At 39.6% G+C, this 20990-nt stretch overlaps 2 protein-coding genes and 2 long non-coding RNA genes across 6 annotated transcripts in view; 2 read left to right on the top strand and 2 right to left on the bottom strand.

The window, feature by feature from the left end:
* Nucleotides 1–6443, top strand: part of LOC107227009 (SRSF protein kinase 3) — a 40855-nt gene extending 34412 nt beyond the window's left edge. For all 3 annotated transcript variants that reach the window (XM_046735478.1, XM_046735468.1, XM_046735481.1), the window contains 3 exons: nt 1310–1903; nt 5238–5553; nt 5767–6443. In XM_046735478.1, coding sequence (XP_046591434.1) covers nt 1310–1903; nt 5238–5553; nt 5767–6058 — 1202 coding nt within the window. In that variant the 3' untranslated portion in view covers nt 6059–6443. The remainder of the gene's footprint in view (nt 1–1309; nt 1904–5237; nt 5554–5766) is intronic.
* Nucleotides 6444–9963: 3520 nt separating this feature from the next.
* Nucleotides 9964–11049, bottom strand: LOC124293108. Its single transcript, XM_046732615.1, has 2 exons — nt 10368–11049; nt 9964–10083 (listed from the first exon to the last, which is right to left on the bottom strand). Exon 1 carries the CDS (start codon nt 11034–11036, stop codon nt 10371–10373), a length of 666 nt encoding a protein of 221 aa, XP_046588571.1. The 5' UTR covers nt 11037–11049; the 3' UTR covers nt 9964–10083; nt 10368–10370.
* A 3970-nt stretch (nt 11050–15019) lies between these two features.
* On the bottom strand, nt 15020–20416 carry LOC124292778. The gene is made up of 3 exons (XR_006902696.1): nt 20121–20416; nt 16754–16757; nt 15020–15032 (listed from the first exon to the last, which is right to left on the bottom strand). It is a non-coding gene; the product is annotated as an uncharacterized LOC124292778 (long non-coding RNA).
* LOC124292775 lies at nt 18079–20990 on the top strand. Its single transcript, XR_006902689.1, has 4 exons — nt 18079–18635; nt 18876–18968; nt 19241–19374; nt 20743–20990. It is a non-coding gene; the product is annotated as an uncharacterized LOC124292775 (long non-coding RNA).

The raw sequence follows: 20990 nt of genomic DNA, 5'->3' as shown, positions 1-20990 counted from the left end.
CCCCCTACACCCCAGACGACCTACCCCTATATACTAACTGTAGGTATTTTTAAAAATAAATTTTTCGTTATTGAACTACGTTCTCAATTTTACATCCAATATTGCGAAAGATATATCGAGTCTCTATTTTCAAGTCAATCATGTGGCCAGAGTTGAGTCGGAAATGAAGTCCTATATGTAATACAGGAATATATACTATTGAGTAACGCAAGTATGGTTAATGCGTCTTTTTTTTTGTCTGCATTCCGTACGTAAATAGTTTCTGCGATAGTACAAAAAAAGAACATCTGAGTACCAAAACGTACACTTTCACGTCTTATTACTAAAATGTGTTTTTTATGCATTCCGCTACAGAAAAAAATTTAAATCATACTTTCAGTGCAGAAAGTATCGTGTGCACCATGGTGGTAAAGTATTGTTATTCTCGCCTATTTGCAATATTCGTCTTCAGCTTTGATCGTGAGTTTCAGGTTGATTCTCTTTTACGGGCGCTTTCGTTTACTGATTCCAAGTTTGTCGACAGTGACCTGCAGTGCCAACCTTCGCACCTTCCTTTTATTAGATATTTGTTATGCAAAAGAAAAAAAAATATAAATAACAATCAGATTCCATATTGATTTTACATGTCAAGCTAGTTGGCCACGATGATTTCTTTTATCCTCAAAACATTCTATTGTACGAATCTACCTTGGATTTATTTTGTGGATGTTATGTCAGTAAAGTTTTTTCATCACGTTGTTGATAAAAGTGTCTTGTTATTCTTATTCATCTGCGCAGATAACGAGATTTCACTTTTCACAATTTTCTGTACCTGTGGGCTATTTGTTTTACTTTTGAATTTCATTTATACTCTTCAGTAGCTTTGTTGTGTATCAATAAACGCACTGTATCATAGGTTTTTCGTGTATATCAAAGTTTCTGCACATGAAATCGGATGAACAAAATCTTTCATACACTACATACGATATAAAAATTGATTTCCATCTCATTTTTGAACCGCAGTACCACATACATGCACGGATATACAAATAACGGTATTGAATAGGATTTTCCTTGTCGTCATGTATCGGAATCTTTGGCTCAACGAGACATCTAGTACTAAATTTTAAGCCAACGGTATTTTTTTAAAGAACCTTGTGAAATTTTTCTTACATTATTTGATTACTGAGCTGCTATTTTTCTATTCATCTCTATGCTATATTCCCATGAAATCGTTTTTTCATTATGTAGATAATATTGCTCATCAATTTTATACATTTCTACTAAATTTTAATCCTGGAAATAATTTTTTCATATTTTGCTGTTCCAGGTAAAATTATTCACACAGACATAAAACCCGAGAATGTATTAATTTGTGTTGACGAAACTTATATTAGAAAATTGGCATCAGAAGCAACAGAACTTCACTCGTTGGGTTTGAAATTGCCAGTGTCATTGATATCGACAGCGCCAAAAGAGTTTCAAGAGCCCACAACAAATATGAAAATGTCAAAGAACAAAAAGAAGAAGTTGAAGAAGAAGGCAAAGCGACAAAATGAGCTGCTGAAGAAACAGATGGAACAAATTGAAGAGATTGAAGAGCAGAGTAAACTCATTGTAGATACTGTAGAAAACGGTGAAGTCCAAAACAACAGTTCAGATCCAGCGGATGTAAACACAGAGAGTATAGAAGACGTTGCAACAGAGAGCAAAGAATCACCTGACACATTAGATACTTCTGTACCTCAAATAAATATACCACGGACAAATGGTGTTGACGGATTAGCAAGAGGAGAAAAAATGGAGAACCAACCTCCTGATGAATACCAAAATGTTGAAGACATCGTTCTGCGTGATGTTGAAAAAAGTTGCGGAGAAGGTATATTACCACCTGATCAGGAGGAGACGACTGAATGTGGCGAAGGTAATTTATTCGTTACTTTGGTTACAGCGTGTATGTGTGCTACGTCACAATCGTCAAATCTACGGAATTTATATAAAATTTTATAGATTAGTCGTTTGCCTGAAGTAGGCTAATATTTGTTACAAATTTTAAAAACTACAACTCTGCAAACATGTACTGTTTCTTACAGTCCCACAATGAAATGTTACATACATCTTCTGAGGTGGATACTGATCGATTCAAGGCCACCCATGTCGGCTGATATGCAGGTTAAATAGATAGTAGCAGGCGATACCAGTGACCTTGAATCTGTCAGAATTCACTTCTGGAGATGTATGAAGGGTATATCATCCAAGTTAAGAATCAACCTAAAAAACTGACAACTTCAGAAAGTCTTCGTGCTTGTTTTTCATTGATACTGGAACCAAGTGATTTGAACAGTGTTCTTGTTGCTCCAAGTTCGTTTCACACTGTCTATGATTTCTGCCGATTGTTTGGTTTTTTAAAAGACATTTTGCTGGTAATCCTTCACTTTGCAGGTAGTCAACAATGGGCTTTATTTAATGTCATTTTTGTAAACATCAGTGGCGTTGTCATATCAATGAGCCATATCAGCTTCTCTTGCAATACGTTGAGATGATGTTTTAGTATCCTCTCACTTAAAATCTTCTATACTGATGAAGGAATTCATTCTCTTCAGGTTCAAGACAAATCTTTTTCAACCATCTAGCTTATCAACTAAAAAATAAGCCGAAACTATTTTTCCCCTAAATGTAGCAAGGGCTAATAGCATCCAAATTGATTGACTTTTGGGATGGCTTTCTGAAGATCTTTTAGAGCTTGCGTAGATTGCACAACTGAACTCAAAAACCCGGCATATTCAGTTACGATATTGAGTTTTGTATCTTCCCTAGGTATGAAGAAAATTGAAAATAGTATGTTATGTTACAAGTGCGGAGAGTGGGCGATTTTTTACAAGTATAAAGTTTTCATGGTGAACCGAAGGCGAGTGCTGGTTTCACACAAATACGAGTGTGAAGTTGGCGATACAAGTACCGGTGTGTATGCAGCACGAGCCAACACGAGCACTAATTGCATGCTATTTTTCGGATTTTTCATTTATCATATCGTTTATAAGTTATCGTGAATGGAGTAGAAATGAAGTGAAAGATTTGACTTGAAGGATGAGTCTGAAGTAAAGAATGATGTTAGGGGGCACGCTGTCGGACTGATCAGAGGACATGAAAAAATTTCCCAGTTTGAGTTGAAGAATAGGTCAACGTGCTGAGAGCATTCTAAAATGACTGTTTTGTTCGAATCAACCAGTAAGCGAAAAAAGTTTCATCTTACGGGTACACATTACATATTTGAATGAGTTTTGATTATAATTATATATGGAAATTATACTACAAATGGAGTGCGTTGTATACGGTGCGGCAAAACTCCTCCGCCATTCCCCGCATTGACGGCGTAACTAGAGGAATTCGAAAGTGGGGGCACTCTGAACTCCAGCAATCAAATTGTTTCTGGTCAATGAATAATATAGCTAAAATGTAGCACAGGGATTTTCCAACCTAATTAATCAGTTGTTTCAAACATATTTTTAAAGTTTCAATTTTTATATCAAAAGCCAAATGTAATTTTCAAATCAGTCCCATTTTCATAATTGAATTATTTTCCAATATCCCTGTACTACATTTTAGCTATACTATCAATTTACACCAAATGATTTGATTTTTGATTTCAGAGTACCTCCATTCGTGGAACCCTGTAAACCGTCATCAACGCGGGGAACGGCGGGGGAAATTAATAGCACAGCGTACAGCCTGCTTACAATTAGTTTTCAATGTTCATATAAATTTGAGGCCAAACTCATTACGAATTACGTATAATAAGTTTTGTATCTACTGGCTGAGTTCAAAAATTCATTGAATTTTAACCTGTTTCTCCAAGAAATAACGATATTATTTCTGTAAACGAGGAAAAAGTTTAAGCGTTTGAATTGTTCACGATTTTATTTTACCAACATCGTGCAAAATTGGCTCCTGAATCTTTTATGGTCAAGGCAGAATCGTGTTCATGTTAATTTGTATCCTCCCTTAAGCAAAAGCAGACGATTTTGTATGGTTTGCACTTGTTGTTTTTCGCAGACGACATGTATACCGGTAGAACAATAACATTATCATGTCCTTGAAATTTCAATCAATCAAGCTTGATCGAAAAATCTAAAATTGAAATGTTGAAAAAGAAAATAAAAGTTGGTGAGCTATTCGAAGGGACAAACTGGTGAACGAGAGGATAAATCACGGACTTGTATTTGATTATTATAAAATATCAATTTACCCAAATAACAAAGTGCATTTAAATGTTGAAGCAATATGCAGCAACGCTTGTAAAGTGCTGCTATTAATATTAGAACAAGGTGTGTCCGTAATTGCTGTCAAAATGCAAGTAAACTATTTTGAAAAAAGTCCACAATATCCACTAAATGCAAGTAAGCTTTGCTGTACTTACACAACAATTATTGTTGTAATGTGCATTTATCGCATAAAAATTATTTTTCGGAAACGTTCGCAGAAACGGAAACAAAAACTGGAATAGACTTTTTGCACAAACACACTTAGTTATCTGGGTAAGCAGAAACTCGAGGTTTTCTTCAAGCGTAATCGACTGGTACTTATATACATATATTATTGTGACGGTGTTTCTCGGTCGATTCGTTTTATCGAGTTACAATGTTAGCCGGGTTCCAAATCTTCGATTGTTTTCTTTCCAACAGTTGCCTGTTAAGTTCGATTTCGAAGTCTGTGGAATGTGTGCAAAGTACCCCGTTTCAAAGCAATGCCGTAAAACGACGTTTGCGCATGCGTACAGCTGGAATAATTGATTTTACACTGGGGCTTCTTTGGTGCATGCGCACTTTTGAATAACTCAGTTTTACGCACTGTGTCATTACGAACGTAATTTTATTACATGCTGCCCGTGGCACTTTTGGTGCTTCTCAAATCATATTTTCCTTCACAGAGGTTGAACAAATAGCGTATGTACACATGTCGATGGCTGCAGCACTCGCCTTCGTGGCTCATGGTGTAAATTTCACACTTGTCGGAAATCATCCATTTTCTGCACTTGTAACACAATGTAATATTTTTTAACAGGGCAAAACACTGTAACGATCCAAATACTGGTGTTACGGAATTTTTTTTCTAAGAAACACTACTAGTAAACTTATTTATTTTGTATCTGGAGGTTGAGTTATATACGAGAATTATAATCAAACTTGAAGGCGAAGAGAAAGAAAGTAGTGGTTAATTTGGCTGACCTAAATTTTCTTAGATCATTGTATGTATAATAGGTAATGCATTGAACAATGTGCGGACACTAAACCCTCCAGAGACGAAGCTGCAAATAAAACGTGCATCGGTAGCTCCATTGGATCCGGCGATAGTCGAATGTGAAGTGGAGGTGAAAATTGCTGATTTAGGAAATGCTTGCTGGATCCATAAAAAATTTACGGAAGATATTCAAACTAGACAATACAGGTCTCTCGAAGTATTGTTGGGAGCTGGCTATGACACTTCAGCAGACATATGGTCAACAGCGTGTATGGCTTTTGAATTAGCCACTGGTGATTATCTTTTTGAACCTCATAGTGGCGACGATTACTGCAGGTGAGATTCAAAATAATTTCACTATACGTAGTTCGAAGAAAGATATAGACATAGTTGTTCAAGCATCACTCTAATATCTTAAGAAAAAATTTGAGTCAGTCAAATTTAAATTTTTATAACACTTGCTCGGAAAGTTTGATTTCGAAGTTTACGGACTCTGCATAAAGTACCCTAATAGTGCAGATTTACGTAATAGCTGTTTAAATTTTTCAGAGACGAAGACCACCTAGCCCACATAATAGAGTTACTTGGGGAAATCCCGCGGAAAATCGCACTTTCTGGGAAACACTCGAGAATATTTTTCAATAAGAAAGGAGAGTTGAGGCATATTACGGGTCTCAAGCCCTGGAGCCTCTACGAAGTATTGACAGAAAAGTATGATTGGTTGCCCAGCGAAGCGCGTGAATTTGCTGAGTTTCTAACTCCTATGCTTGACTTCGATCCAAGCAAACGGGCTACAGCAGCCGAGTGTTTGAAACATCCGTGGTTAAACCAAGTCAAATGATTACGTTTTTAATCTTTTTATTATCCAATTTTTCAACCCTTCACCCTTTCCGAAATAAACGGGAAAGAAAAAAACTTAAGCTCTCATTACACATAAGAGCGCAGTATCTGAACAGCCACCGTATTTATAAAGTACTTGGAGATATTAAAAGAAAATCTTATTTATGCAGTATATCGTTGGCTATAGTTGCGATCTCGAAAAACTAAAGCCTCAGATGTTCATTCTTTTAGATTTTCTGTGCAAATTGACAAAACAAGACTAGAAAAATAGGTGTCGAATGCAAATGGTTTAAGCTTCTGGAATGTTAAGAAATAAAAATTCCAATACGATTTAAATCATTAGAATATAAATTTGAAATTATTGTGTATAACGTTGTAATAATTTATAATAATAATGATTTAAATTATATATTTAAAAAAGCGAATGACCGCTTTTGTCTATTATTTACATGCCCTATTATAACTTCAGTTTCATTTTTAGGTAATGAACATATTCATAAAAATTCAATATTTTGTTATGTAACAATGAAATTTTCGTTATTGCAGCGGCAAAAGACTGCACACATCGGGATGATACTTTTCGTAGAAGTAAGAAAAGCACTAATTGGATAGCCTACGTATCAAATAGAAATGTGGCCTATGCCACACAATTAAAGTAATTACGACAAGTATACTTCGCTGGATCTCGAGCGAGCTCGAAGCCTTACAAAGAATAGTAAGATCGTACCATAAAATGAAAAGCGTCGATTACCCACAACTTATGTTAAACCGTGAAAATAGAATTAAGGAAGAATTAGAAAAATTACGACAAACACTTAGATATTAAATTACAGACAGTACGGTACAGGGCGGGAACAGTATAGCAATTCTTATATTCACAATAACAAGCATAGCTGATATGGAATAATTAATTACGCTATAATATTGCGTAATAAATTTCCAAAATAAAGATAAAAACAATAGATTTTGTAAAAAATATTGATCGGACGGTTATTTTTAACTAAGGCATTCCATTTTGTAAGTAAGCTACTCCGCGAGACCTCCACCGCTACCACGCTTACTTTGTGGTTTCCTATTTTGTATTGTATTTTTTATTTCAACCACAAAATCCGCAACTTCATTCATTAATATTTTCATGGAGCAATATAAATTTTATCTGACTCAGATGTATCTAGAAAAAAATGGCTCAGACTGTAAGTCGAACGAATAGACCTAGTTCGATTTTCTGTCTAATACCACTGGATCATGTGTGCGCTGAATTTTCGTCGAGGTGAGGCATCACGACGGTAGAGTGTAGAACAACATCGAAACCGAGGTGACACTCCGAGATATAAAGATTGTGTCTTCGTACGGCAAAACGTCGAGCTGGTTCACTCTGTGCTGATCGGCGCACGTGATCGTCGTCGTTCGTGGCTGTATTCGTGCTTCATCGCGTTCGAGTTTCTGTTACCTCGGCCACTACTGCTCTGTTATTGGCTTTAACGGCTCGTTGTTTGGACTCTCCATCGGTCGCCTTTAGGAAATACACTCTGGCCGTGAACTTACTTGCGGTCTATATGGCTAAAGGCTCCGGCGGAAACTTGATGATCCAATACCCGAATTCTCAGCAAGTTCCATATTTACGTCATCTGAGGCTCGTAGTTTGGCATACAGTACGAGATTGCTATTACCTCGGCTACGGTATTTCTCCGGGACCTTTCTCGGGTAACTACAGTTACAGTTGCGATGCGGTACAATCGGTGAACTTAACTCTGACGCTGTTCCTCATCACCTCGCCGTTGCAGGTCGGGAATGGTATGTACCGTGTCATGAACGGTCTGATTTGGCATAGGTACACGATCAAGTTTGACCTCACTTGTAGTATCTGAAAAATTACCACAGCTACAGATTCATTATAACTATTTTGTACAGAATGCTAAGTGTTGGCCTAGTAGATGAATTGCAGATTAAGAGTAAATAAATCATTCTTAGTAATAAATTTTTATTGATTTTACGAACGAGCCTCGTTCCATCGCCAAGCATTTGCGGTCATCCCACCGCGCTGCTCCTTCAGCAGATTACTCCGGCAATTGGACGAATGGTTTTTTCGTAAATGAGTCGGAAAATGACCTATTTAATTTGACGAAGACTGGCAGCCTAGTTGAGCAATACCGCGCCCAGGGTGGACTGTGCGCGGATCCCCATTGTGCTCTTCACCCGACGCTAGCGCCGAAATCAAATTCTAGCCGACTTTGAGGGAAACCTAGAGTATTGAAAGGCAGTCTGCATCGACGAAGCGATTGAAAAAAGTGCTCACCAAACTCCCTGTATCTCTGCTCGTTCGCGCATTGCCCTCGGAGCACAAGGGGATCCGCAAGTTCACCGGTCTGGAAGAGGAGAGCATTAATGTATTTTCTGCCAAGATATCCATATCGGACCATACGGCAAAATGTATGCTGGTCTCCTTGGCGGTGAGCTCTGAACAAGCGATGACCAATCACAGATCGCCTCTGCTGCCTTATCTACGTTTGACTTCTCGCAGTTTTCGTCGCTGCCGTCGGTGGATGAACGGGTATCAATCTTTAATAACCTCATGAATGAGGTACTGGATCGCGACGTGCCTGTCCGAAACTTACTGAGCGACATTCACCTCCGCCTTAAATATCGTTATAGATATCAGACGTCTGATGGAAAAGCACAACGCCTGCTATCGGCCCATCAAGAGACCTCGCAGTGCGGAATTTTTTGCTAAATATATCGCATATCGTAGAAACATAAGGCGTGCTTAAACAACCGCTAAGGCTTTTTACATACAAGAGCGGTTTAATACTTGTGGTGGTGCGTGATGTTTTTGGCGTGAGATGGAGAACCTTGGTCTTGCCAAGTGTAAAAAGCTACCAGCTGCTTTGCCTGCTGGGGCTTCGGTTCATGACCCTAATAAACACTTTGTGTCTAGCTCTGTGACTTTGCGGTATGATGGCCCAGCGGTTCAGAGCCCTGCCGAGAGGCAGAGAGAATCCTTCACCTTTTCACCGATCGCGAATAGATGTGTCGACAGTGCGCTGGCACGGACTACAACTCATGTATGTGGTCCCGATAACCTTCCGATACAGGCTTTTAAGACATTAAAAGGTCTACTGATACCGTTGATTGTGTATTGTCTGAATTCGCTCCTAACAACGGCATCGCTTCCGTCGTTGTGGAAATCGCAATTGTTGTACTTATAGCGAAAGTTCGCAATCCCGCTGGCCCGTCAGATTTTAGACCAGTTTCGCTTCTCTGCGCACTCTCTAAGGTGTTCGGATGGATAGTGTATAATCAACTCGCGGTGCATCTAGCGCGCGGTAATTATCTCGACTCACGTCAGACTGGTTTTCTTGAGGGCATACAATCAGCCCTCTTGCTTTCGGTGGGTGACTAGGTTTGCGCTTGATTGTCGCATGGTGACTTTGGTGATGTTTCTGGATTTCTTCAAAGCTTTTGACACAGTAAACCATGCGCTGCTTCTGTCAAAGCTGCGATCTATCGGACTATCAGACAACGTGCTGGAGTGATTCAACTCATACCCGTCTGACCGCACGCAAGTGGTTCGCCATCCCAGTGGTATGACCTCGCGGCTACGTCTTCCCCTGTCAGGTGTACTGCAAGGTAGTGTTCTCGGCCCGCTATTATTCTCACTTTTTATAAACAATCTCCCCCCAGTGCCTTTTGCGATGTCACTATTTACTTTACGCAAATGACCTCGTGATCTGTATCGAACACTGTCATGCATGAAACACATTTTCTGAAGTGTATAAGCGTACCGCATCAAGGCCAGAAATCCCTTGAGAAGCGTGAAAAATAGGTATTTTTCGAGAATTTTTTTAAACGGGATAAAATAATCTAATCATTTTCAAATTTTAACATAATTTTATTGAAGTATTCAAGTTTGGAAGGAATTTTTTTTGTTGCGATGATACACAAAATGGCGGCGTTATTAAGGGTCTTCGGACGCCTGTTTTCCGTGACATCGAAAACTGCTGCAGTTGTCACTCTTTTGCTGTTGATCTGAAAAAGATTTAACAAGTGTCATTCGTTTACTGACATATTAAGGGGAAGGATATACCTAAAAAATGATGACAAAGTGCAAAATTGAAAATTTGGGAGCGCTTTTACTCTAAAGTTCGAATTTTCGACCATTTTTTCGACATACTTGACCCCTAAAAAGGTATTTATTCACACGCTATCTTTCAAACTTTAGGTATATCCTTCCGATAATATTACTGAGTGTGATCTCCCAAAATTTCATCGAAAGTTTCAACATGTGAAAACTAGTAATTGTAGTGACTTACCGATTAATCAGCGATGCCAGGCGCGTACAGCAGACCTTCTTCTTCCTCGAAAAGCTGATTTTCTACCGCCAGCTGTTTTTTCCGGGCAGTACGAGCTTCTTTCGTCTCAGAAAGACTCAGTCTGTTTTGCCGTACAATTCGCGCCTCATCCGAGGTTTCGGCAAAAACTCTGCAGTTGGTGCCAACAACTATGTCCAATGCATTCATAATCGTTAAGATTGAAGAGAAGCCATCATTGACTATACCAACAGCGATGTAGGCCGAAATTTCAACAATTTTTAAGCCAGAATGCAAATGTTTTGGAGCCAATCGCCAGATCGTCGAGTTGAAGCTTTCGTTTGCATTTTGGGTATGGCCTCCCAAGCACCTTTTTAGCAAATCATCTCTGGTCAAATCTTGATAAATTGGCAAGAGATGCTCTTGGATACTTTCGTGAAGTAAGGGTGAAAAATCTTTCAATTTTGGATTTTTACCTAAGGCGATTGCTTTTTGCCATTTACACCAGCTTTCGGGTCCAGTCGGGCAGTATTCGTGATTTGGCTTTTCTTTTGTTGAAAAAATGTGATACAAAGTAGCCATAATCTCCTTTTTCATATTTTCAACACTATTTACATTTCTTTGAATGCTCAAACCATAATATTTCGAGAGTTTTTTGACAACTTTATCCATTAACTTGCCTCTTCCGGAAAGTTTTTTTTGTTTTCTCACGTTTCGGAGTCTGGTGCCCATTCTCTTCTCTACGTGGCCAATGCATTCATTTTTTACAACAGTTAACTCCACCATAAGGACTTAGTTCTAGAATGGCCTTAAAAGTTTTTGAATCCCCATCACCTATATAATTGCCATACCTTACGCCAAATTTCTCTTCAGATCTGGAAAACATTTCTATCATAGAATCAACCTCCATTTTTCTCGCGGAGCCCTCGTGATTCTTCATGCAATTTTTTTCATGATGTTCGAACCATTCCTCATATTCTTTCTTATGAGTCTTATTTTTCCAGAACGTACAGCCTTGGCAGTAACTGCTTTTCATAACTAAATCGACCACTTTACCAGAGTAGTTTTACCGATAAGTGACTACTGTGCGAGAGTGTTTACTAACCTTACTGAGGGGTCAAACGCATTTTATACACGTCTCTGACTTTTGACGAAGGCTCGGGTGGCTCACCATGCCCGATTATCGACTGTACATTATGGGCTGTATTCTGTATTTTCTATAAGGCCGTACACGAAGGGCTTCCTAGCCTATTCGACTGCTTCCAGTCAAGCTAACATACATCGCGTCGTCGCGACGCATCGCGCACTGACACCCTAATTCTACCTGCGGCTCGTACAGTAGTTTATGAAAAGCCTTTTGTGTACGTTGGCGCTAACTTCTGGAATTCTGCCCCCGACAATCACACCAGCGTCCACTTTGCCGGTGTTTCGTACTAGGTTACTTGCACTACCTACGCGCGGAAGCGGCTGAACGTGTGCGACGAGGGTTATGTGTGGAACATAAGTGAAATCGTCTGATGTACTGTATGCTGTATGATGTACGATGTACGCGAATGTGGCTGCTCTGTGTATATATGCTTTTCTTTGGATTTGTGCCTATTTACGTTGTGCCAGTATAATGTGTTTGTTATTTTATTTTATTTTCATTCGGTTCACCGATCACCTTACCTTATATTGTATGTAAGTATGTATAATTTCTATGTACCTATATATCTATCTATCGCTGCTGGGGTGTTGCCCCGCAATCAAACAAATACGCATCTATCTATCTATCTATCCTAATATTTGTCCTGCATTATCATTTAGTATATTAAACTTTGTAATACTACATTTCAAACACGGCATTGTCTTATTGTTTCGGGGTATATTCATTGAATGAATCGAGAATGTTATAAAACGGTAACTTAATTGCTGATTTCACTTTCATCCAGTAGCCGAAGATTATTTTACTCTCCCATCAGCTGAAAAATATATCTTAGGTTTTGGTATAAGAACTTTGTGCACATTATTTGAAATGTTTCAGGACGTAATCAGATTACAGCAATACATTACACTGTCACTTACAATACAATCATTATGATAATCGTTAACTAAAAATCTATAAACAATCAAACTATATTTGGTTGCACTATTTTTTTGGAATGTTACACATTTTCAATAAATATCAGTAAAGTTAATATCATTTAATATTTTATCGTCCATTATCGCCAATAAGTTCACGCTTTCAACACAACTTGTATGATGCAACTACTAGCTGTTTTATCTCTCATAAAATGAAGTTCTTTACTTCCACTAGTTTTTATTCGCTTTTATTTTATATTCAACATAAGTATGTATGACGATAGGTATAAAAAATACTCGCGTCGGCAAACGGTGGTGGACCGCAGTGGTTAATATGCCAATGCCTGTTGATAACGGCCATTCATTTATGTATTTATGTACGACGATATTTGCCCATTTTGCCCCCCACCCCTCACCCCGCTCCTCCACCCACTACTCGCCCGCCAGTAAAAAATCGTAAGACTGTGGAAGCTTACGTAAAATTGAATACTAAATACCTGAAATGTTTTAAATGATCCTAAAAATCGTAATTCTACAGAATCCACCCTAGCGTTGACCTTGCGTTACTCGCGCTACGAGCCCGACGCCGCCCTTCATGCTTTACCAATTCTCTCTGAAATGTTTACTATCGTTATATATACTTATAATTAATAAGTATTTATTTAATATATGAGAAAACTATATTCATATTCAACAAGATTGTGAAAAAGCGACACACTGCTCATTATTCGAGTTAAATCGTCAATTCAATTTTACATACCACGTTGCCAGACCTTACTCGAAATCTCTCAGCTGACAGTAAAACTGGCCGATACATGCAGTGTGTTTACGTAGTTTAGATTTGAAGGTAATCCTATTCGATATATTTATTTTCAAAATAAACAAGCGAGTTATTTAACAGAAATGTTTCATTACTACGTTACTTTTTACATTGTTATCAGCTTTCTATCAAAATGAGGCACTGGTTGATGACTTTCTGGCTAAGTTCGACCGCGTCGTACCCACTTTTATAAACTGGAACTATTTATTGGGTTCGGGAGCCGCTTGGGTTGAATCCATCAAATCGTACTATTTCAAAGATTTCGAAGCCGACGAAAATGAGAAAAAGGGGTTAACTACCAAACAATTGCAACAATAAATTATTGCCCTACAAACGATTCTTTATCGATATCTGACGGAATTTATTGAAAATATTGAACTCTATATATAATTGTCAGCTAGATACTTGTAGAATTTTTTATTGTATTATTTAAAGAAATTGGTTCACTATCAAACTATTCTATTTGCACTACAATCATCTGCAGACGAACTGCAAACGAGTTCATTAATTATATTATATTATATTGATGGTTTGTCGGCTAAACCCATATTAATATTGTACACGTACATTTGAAATGGTAATACAGTAAAAATGGGGTAGGGTCATTTGACCCAGATCTACATGATCGACATGATAGGTTCGTTCTCGAAGGGTTAAGGTTAATCCAGTGACGGTAAGTAAAGAACACCTTCCCATAGGTGAGATGCTAACCTGAACTTGCCACAACGTGTTTTGGATAGCAACAGGCACGCAAGGTCCCTAGATTAGACAGGTCAAGACACGCGTGGGCAACAAAATTAGTGAGAATTCGCCAAAAGTTTCACACGGTGTAAACATTTCAGGTCTATTCCTTTGCCCGGATTGGCCGCTTACAACAGAACTTTGTACACTGTGTCACACTGAGCTCTAAATGGAAAGCACCCGGTGTGGTTTTGATTCCTAACCTGTCACAATGATTAACCTCAAAATATATACGTGCTTCTATTTATTTCGTGAACGTCAGGAAATTATGGGCGCAACTGGTTGATGCTTAACCTCAAAAAAATGAGCAAAATTGGTCAAAACTGGTTAATGCGGTAATGTAAGTTTAATATTAAAATTTTTTATAAGATACTTTTGGGCGAACGCGCGTAGAACATTTTTGCCCACGTGATAGTGGGAAAAACTGGAACACGCGTGTCTAATCTAGGGACCTTGTGGGCACGCAGGTCAAGCTGCGCCATCCAGCGGTGGACAAGTCCACAAAACATCGAAATACGCGCGATAACTAGTCGTAGACAAGTCAAACATCAAATCGAATTCGAAAGATGCGACTAAAAAATCACTATACAAAGTATAACTGAATAACGAACAGGGCTAGGGGATGGAACAGGTGCTTGACGTCGTTGACTGAAGAACATAAAGACGGATACCCCTGGGTACATTTTTTGGAACAGTTTTCGGCGGGCAAGTGGGTTCAGGTGGGCCTGGGAGCGTAGGAGGGTTCTGCTCTATCGACTCTACCTAACGAGCTCGCACTCAAGGAGGATGCCTCCTTGCTCGCACTGACATTCGTAGCAGCCAAAGTACTGTCGATATGAAAGCTTGAGATTGAGTCGATAAAAAGAGAGTACGTAAGACTACTTGTGGACTGCGACTTAAAAATGTCGATCAGCTCAATAATCCCCGTAAAAAGAAGCGTAACCGCGTCCACCGCAAGCCACCCCGAACTACCACCGAGCACCGTCAACCACCGCCGACCACCTCCGACCACCATCGTCCTCGTCCACCTCGGTCATCTCCCCCACCTCCTCCTCCACCCCCTCATTGTCCTCTTCGGCGGCGTCCTCCACGACCATCATCATCTCCAACCACCACCAGACATGTCCTACAATGTCCTACCACCTCCAAACACCTCCTACCGATCTTCATCCATCTCCTGCCACATCCTGCTGCCACCAACCACCTTCTACCACCTCCTACCATTTCCGAACACCACCAACCACCTCCGACCACCACCGACCACCTTCATTCTCCTCGTCCCCCGCCGACCGCTCGTCTTCGTCGTCTTCGTCGTCCTCCTCGATCACGACCGATCACCGCCATACACCTCCAAACACCTCCTACGTTGACTGAAGAATATAATGACAGTTGCGCCAATGCGCTCTGGTATGACTACCGAAAGTTGTCGTGCGTTTGCGCTCCCTGAGATGTTCCAACGGTAGAGTTGAGAACTTATTGCAGAACATCGGAGAATTACCGATTTCGACATGATGCTGGCTGCATTCACCTTCCGAGTAACACAGTCTTCGCAATGCTATACCCAAGCCAGTACTTGGCCTGTACTAACCGACTTGTCAGCGATACATGAAATTAATAAAGCAAATAAATTTAGTCTAAAATTCGTGACAGAACAGTGATTTAATTGAAGTATAGGTACCCGAGAAAAGCGTGTATACATAGATTATAAATAATAATAGATCAGATGTAATAATGATGTAGAGACCAAAAAGTATGCAGTATCTGCGGTCCATGTACGATATTAATCACGTGATGCATACTACAAATTTTATAATTTTCCAGGATACAAACTAGATTCTCTACAATAATACGGCTATAATATGAAAATAGAAGAATTATTCATTCCGAAATGGGATTCTATTCGACACGCGCTCGATGTATTCCATAACATTAATATTAATAATTACTAGGGGCTTCGTCCCTGCGCGCTTCGCGCGCCAACCCCATCTCGGCGCTACGCGCCTTGGGCACTCGGCGCTGCGCGCCTCGTTGTTCGGCGCTTCGCGCCTCACTATTTCCTTACGCATTGTCTAGTAGACAGGCGAATTCCTTCATGTTGATTTGATGACAAGTCTGCACTTGCTGTCCACTTCAATTCCTTCTGTGCTTACTTTTCTTTTTTTCATCAATCGAAGCTTCCATTCGTTGATTGAAAATTGGTGTTCCTTCTGTATTGATATCGATCTATATCCTTGACTTGCTGAATTATTTTTGCTACCGCTCTGCCCGTTATTCTCCAAAATCACCTTCTTTATATTATTTTTTTCTCTATATTTGTGTTGCTGTTCACTCCGCAAAACACCTCTTTCTCTTGTGGTTAACATAGATCTTGGTCGTCCTCTTGCCTGGTTATAGGAATATTTGTTTATTATTATTCTCTGGCTTATTTGGTTATTCGCACTTACAATTTTATTTTCCTTTTTCTTTTGTGATACGTCCGACCATCCACCATCTTCATCGCCTTGTCTGCTGCTTGAAACTCCTCCTTTCTCCATTGTCATCGTAAATCCTGGCTGTCCTTTTGAGTGTTTGGTGATATATTTAGATTTACTATTATTTGATTGTTACTTTTCATACTTATTACTCACTATCTGAATTTTATTTTGGTACTGCAAGACATCAAAGTGTCCACTGTCTCCGTCGCCGGTGAAGAGTAGCGAGAATTGTGTTTCATTTTGTGATCCGATCCGGTGTGGATGAATTTGTTCTTCGCGATACACGGTCAAACATATCTCAAAAATGTCCGCAGCTGCATATATTGCATTTTTATTCATATGTGATTTGTAATCACCAGGTGACCTAATCACAGCACCGTTTGACTCATTACCTGTAATAAAACCCGCAAACGTAGACCAATTATCCACTATATTTGAAACGATACTCAGTCTCACCTCTGCGTGTCGATCTTGAGTGCCGTTTACACAATACGCCAACGCGCGAAAAAGACAATTCCCGTCGGGAATCATCTTGATAATTTTCGTTTGCATGTTCATTTTCTGCGCGTCAGAAACAGATACCTATAAAGATATTTGTCAAAGACTGTCATAAACAGCCGATGACAGCTGTCAAAGGGTTTGCTAGATGCTTTTTGTTTTGTTTTCGGGATCTCACCCCACCGCCAACTTCATGCGTATACTATTGTTATTATAATCTTTTTTTTACTATTGTTATTATAATCTTTTTCTACGTTCATTTGTTTGAAACTTTTTTTATTAGATAGAGAGATTTCAACAACTTTTCATTTGGTCTCTCGATCTTGAATTTTCGTAGGCATAGAATTGAAACGCTGTTTTAGCTAGTCGCAAATGAAGTATCTACGTTGGGTAAAGAAGCAGAATTGTTTTTCGGAAAGTGTTCGGATAGAAAAAAATTCAGAGTAATTGCATTACATCACGGATGCGCTAGTTTTGATCAGGATGAAATGGATGCTTCGTATATTAGACAGTATTTAACGCAGTGTGCTCATTTGAAGACCTACAAAGGTGAATGTCGGAGATTTTATTTTTTTTTAAATAGGGAGAGACAGAACGGAGCTTCTTAAAACTTCGAGTGTATTTTAACACACGTTTGAAAGGTACGAGCAAAAATTCTTATCATCCAACAGTCGCCGAACGGCAGCGTTATTAGCCGACCCGTTATCTGAAGAATATATCTTTAGTCAACGGCTGACCATCGAAGGGCCTGGCCGCTTGAGTCTGGAATCGGCAGGAGAGATAAAGTGCGTATTTCTTGTATGAAATGTGAAAACTGAAATCATTATACATCATATCATATCATCATACATCGTACATCATACATCATACATCATACATCATACATCATACATCATCATACATAGTATTAAAGGTCGAAACCAGAGTTCGGATGTCGGATGTTCAGAAAGTGACGTCACCAATTCAAAATCAGCTAGCCGAATTCCTCAGTCTGGAAACAACCGCGCAGTAGAGCGGACGGATGAGAGTCGCGCTCCGCAAATTTCGAGTACCGGGTTCTCAACCTCCCGGATCCCGCGCTTCGGGTCCGCTACGCGGTGAAACTCGACTTCCAGGACAAGCGCTCCGCGGTTCCTGCGCTCCAGGTCCGCTACCTGATGCAACTCGACTTCAGGGACAAGCGCTCAGTAGTTTCTGCGCGCCGGGTTCACTACACAGTGAAACTCGACTTCCTGAACAAGCGCTCCGTAATTCTGACTGTCCAGGTCATTGATCTGGTGACTTTTGGCCTCCAGGACTAATTTTCAAGTTTACAAGTTTGATTATTGAAAACGTCACGTTTTGTACCATCAAACTAACATGCATGCTTCGGATGACATTTTGAATCGGGAAAAGAACCGAACGACCAGGATCAACAAATTGCAATTGCAATTGGGCAATAATCCTTACACAAAATTTTTGATGTGTTCTGATACTGAAAATGTTAATTAGTATCCGAGGTATAACCCGAGGTGATTCGCGGTGGTCGTTCGATGTGGTTGAAAGTGGTCGGAGGTGGTCGCAGGTGGTTAGGGGTGGTTGCGGGTGATCAAGGTGGATGAGGAGGAGACCGAGGAGGAGCAGGACGAGAAAGATGAGAAGAACAAGGTGGATGAGGAGGACGAGGATTTGTGCACGGTGAGTAAATAACTTTCGTGATATATAATGGCAATTGTACTTCTATTTTATCTAATATTTTTTGAACTCGTCACGGCTACAATAAATTATTTCGATTTATTTTTCGCGCAAGCCCAAATTCAGGGGCTGTCAATGCGATAATCAGATTTATTATAAAATCGATTAGTTAATGACTTACATTAATCCTTACACAATATTTTTTATGTGTTCTTATACTGAAAATATTTATTACTATTCAAGGTATAACCGGAGGTGGATGGAGGTGGTTATTGGAGGTGGTTGCAGCTGATCGAGGAGGAGGACGAAGAAGACGAGAACGAGGATTTCCGCACGGTGAGTAAAACATTTTTATAACATCAAATGGCAATTGTCATTATATTTTATCTACAATTTTTCAATCTTGTCACGTTTACAATTAATTATTTAAATTCATTTTTCGCTCATGCCCAAATTCAGTGGCTATCAGTGCGCTAGTAAAATTTCTACAATTTTCCATAATTTTCTCATAATCTTCTTGGTGAAATTTGTCAATACTAAAATTATAACAATCCTTACACAATATTTTTTATGTGTTCTAATATTTAAAATATTTATTACTATTCCAGGTGTAAGCCGAGGTGGTTATCGGTGGTTGTTGGAGGTGGTTGGCGGTGGTTGGCAGTGGTTGGAGGTGGACGAGGAGGAGAACGAGGAAGACGAGGAAACCAACGTGGACGAGGATGATGAGGATTTGTGCACTGTGAGTATAACATTCTTAAGTAACGAATAGAGTAGGAGTAGAAGTGGGAATAGGAGTAGGATCAGGAGAAGGAGTAGGAGTAGGAGTAGAAGTTGGAGTTGGAGTGGGAAGGGGAGTGGAGGGGAGGGGCGGGAAGGGTATGGAAGGGGGGAGGGGTTTGGGGGGATGGGATGGGATGGGGGAAGGGGGAGGGGAAGGGGCGGGGAGCGGAGGGAGGAAAGGGAGACGCAACTCCCAAGTTAGGAATGAGCGCACGCGCGCTGAGGTGCCGGGAGACCCCCCGAAGTTATGCTTCGGTGGTTCCGGGGAGTCTCTCATCCCGTACCACAGTGGCCGGTGGGTTTTTAGTGGGGGCGGGTCCCACACTACCCTGTGTTTCTTGCGTGAAACACAGGGTGTGCATAAGGCACTTTCCCATCGAGAGAGAAAAAAAAAAAAAAGGGTAGGGTAGGGTAGGGTAGGGTAGGGTAGGGTCCCCTATCCTCCCCTCCCCACCCCGCCCACCCTTCCCTCCCTCCCCACCACCCACAAAAATATCTCAAACTTGTCATGTTTACAATAAATTGTTTCAATTCATTTTTCACGCAAGCACATATTCAGTAGCTTCAAACGCGCTAATGAAATTTATTACATATTGATTAAATAATTAATTAGAATAATCCTTACATAATATTTTTGATGTGTTCTTAGTCTGACAAGGGGAGTGTCAAACTTGGGAATCACAGATTTCCATCACTTTTATATACATTGTAGGGCAGGGTCCCCTCAATAAATATATAAAGCGGCAAGACGCCATTCGTTTTTGTTATTGAGAAATTTCAACTCAAAGTTCTATATGTAACTTAAGTAGAAGGAACCTTTTTACCGGTTGCAGCAATAGTTCCGTGGCGTAGCGGTAACGCTCTTGCTTACTGAGGGACCGAACGGCTGTTCAAGTTCCGTTAGAGTTACTTTTTTTTTTTTTTTTTATAAATTATTTAATACAAAAATAAATAATTAATAATTAATATTTCTATAAATTATTTTTTTATTTTTAAGTTAGGAAAAAATACAAAAAATGATAAAAATAGGATTTGTAATAATTATAATAACAAAGTAATCAATATTATCAAAAATAAAGTCGCTCAGTAAGCAAGAGCGTTACCGCTACGCCACGGAACTATTGCTGCAACCGGTAAAAAGGTTCCTTCTACTTAATTTACATATAGAACTTTGAGTTGAAATTTCTCAATAACAAAAACGAATGGCGTCTTGCCGCTTTATATATTTATTGAGGGGACCCTGCCCTACAATATATATAAAAGTGATGGAAATCTGTGATTCCCAAGTTTGACACTCCCCTTGTGAGAATATTTATTACCATTCCAGGTATATCCCGAGGTGGTTGACGGTGGTTGGAGGTGGTCGAGCTGGACGAGGTGGAGGACGAGGGTTCGTGCTCCGTGAGTTTAACATTTTTACAATATTTGATAAAGTAGAATCAGCATCAGAAGTAGGATCAGGGGAAGATGTAGAAATAGGAGGAGAAGTAGGAGTAGTGGTAGGAATAGGACTCGGAGTAGGAATATGAGTAGAAATAGGAATAGTAGGAGTTAGAGTGGGATTGGGAGTAGGAG

The sequence above is a fragment of the Neodiprion lecontei genome, chromosome 1 (assembly GCF_021901455.1).
Source record: "Neodiprion lecontei isolate iyNeoLeco1 chromosome 1, iyNeoLeco1.1, whole genome shotgun sequence".
Lineage (NCBI taxonomy): Eukaryota > Metazoa > Arthropoda > Insecta > Hymenoptera > Diprionidae > Neodiprion > Neodiprion lecontei.
This window is presented reverse-complemented; position numbering and strand designations above follow the sequence as displayed.

Coding starts and splice junctions, on each gene's coding strand:
- LOC124293108 (XM_046732615.1), bottom strand. CDS start 11,036: ATGGATAAAGTTGTCAAAAAACTCTCGAAATATTATGGTTTGAGCATT.